General features: G+C 58.7%; 1 protein-coding gene across 1 annotated transcript in view; it reads left to right on the top strand.

The window, feature by feature from the left end:
• Window positions 1-1075, top strand: part of TPO (thyroid peroxidase) — a 25678-nt gene that overhangs the window by 18388 nt on the left and 6215 nt on the right. The window contains exon 13 of the mRNA XM_014540546.1: window positions 1035-1071. Within this exon, the coding sequence (XP_014396032.1) occupies window positions 1035-1071 (37 nt within the window). The remainder of the gene's footprint in view (window positions 1-1034; window positions 1072-1075) is intronic.

Below are 1075 nucleotides of genomic sequence, written 5' to 3'. Positions count from 1 at the left end.
CAATGACACTGAAGGAAATCGGACTATATATCTTACCTGGTAAACGAGGCCCTTTTCCGTAAACACTGTCCGGTGGCCACGCTCAGTGATAGGTGGTTTCAGAAGGTCATGGCGGGGTCATGAGTGGAAGTGAATAGTTTAGAAACCGCTTCAGTTTTGGGTGAGGTATGCGGGTTCTCCACACTCCCCGGTCCCTCCTTTCTTCCCGCCCCCTGTTCTCTCTCTGTCTGTGTATCCGGAAGCTTCTCTCCGGCTCCGAAGGTCTTGGCTCTGAGTGGCTGTGGGGAGGAGGATGAGGAGGCCACTGTACCCGCTTGGTCACCACGGAAACAGTCAGCACACCGTGTGGGAGAGGCCAGAGTGCAGCCAGGCTGCCAGGGGATCTGACCCCACAGGGTCCCCGGGGTGGCTGGCGCTTTGGAGGTGAAGGGCTGGCCCCCCACACACACACTCTGCAGATCTCCCTCAGCCAAGCCAAGCCCCCACCACGTTACTGATGTTAGAATTCAGCAAATGCTTCTCTTGACTGTAATGTTTTTGCTGCAGAAAATAAAGCAAAAAACTTGAGCATCTGCCCTGGCTGGGTTTCTCAGTGGTTAGAGCCCGTGGACCAAGGGTTCCCGGGTTCGATTCCTGATCAAAGGCACGTCCCTCGGTTGCAGGCTCGATCCCTGGCTCTGGTCAGGGCACACGGGGAGGCAAACAATCGATGTGTCTCTCCTTCTATCCCCCTCCTTCCTCGCACCCACTCTCTAAAAATCAGTGGAAAAAAGGGCCTCGGGTGAGGATTAACCACAAAACACTCGAGCATCTGAGGGGCTCACGCTGGCTCCCCTCGGACCTAAGTCCTGACCGCCCCGCACCCGAGTCAGTCCCCTCAGGCTCGGAGTCCAGGCGGGCCAGGCACCCACAGACGGCGTCGGAGAGAACTGGAAAGCTTTGGGGGCTGAGTCGGGGACCCCCGAGGACATTGGTTAGGAAAGCGCGGGGTTCAGGTCTGGCCGGAGACACGGTCGCCCTCGGGTGTCTTGCAGGAGGTGTGGACCCCCTGGTGCGGGGCCTCCTGGCCAGGCCG

This window comes from Myotis brandtii, unplaced genomic scaffold, assembly GCF_000412655.1.
Source record: "Myotis brandtii unplaced genomic scaffold, ASM41265v1 scaffold247, whole genome shotgun sequence".
Lineage (NCBI taxonomy): Eukaryota > Metazoa > Chordata > Mammalia > Chiroptera > Vespertilionidae > Myotis > Myotis brandtii.
This window is presented reverse-complemented; position numbering and strand designations above follow the sequence as displayed.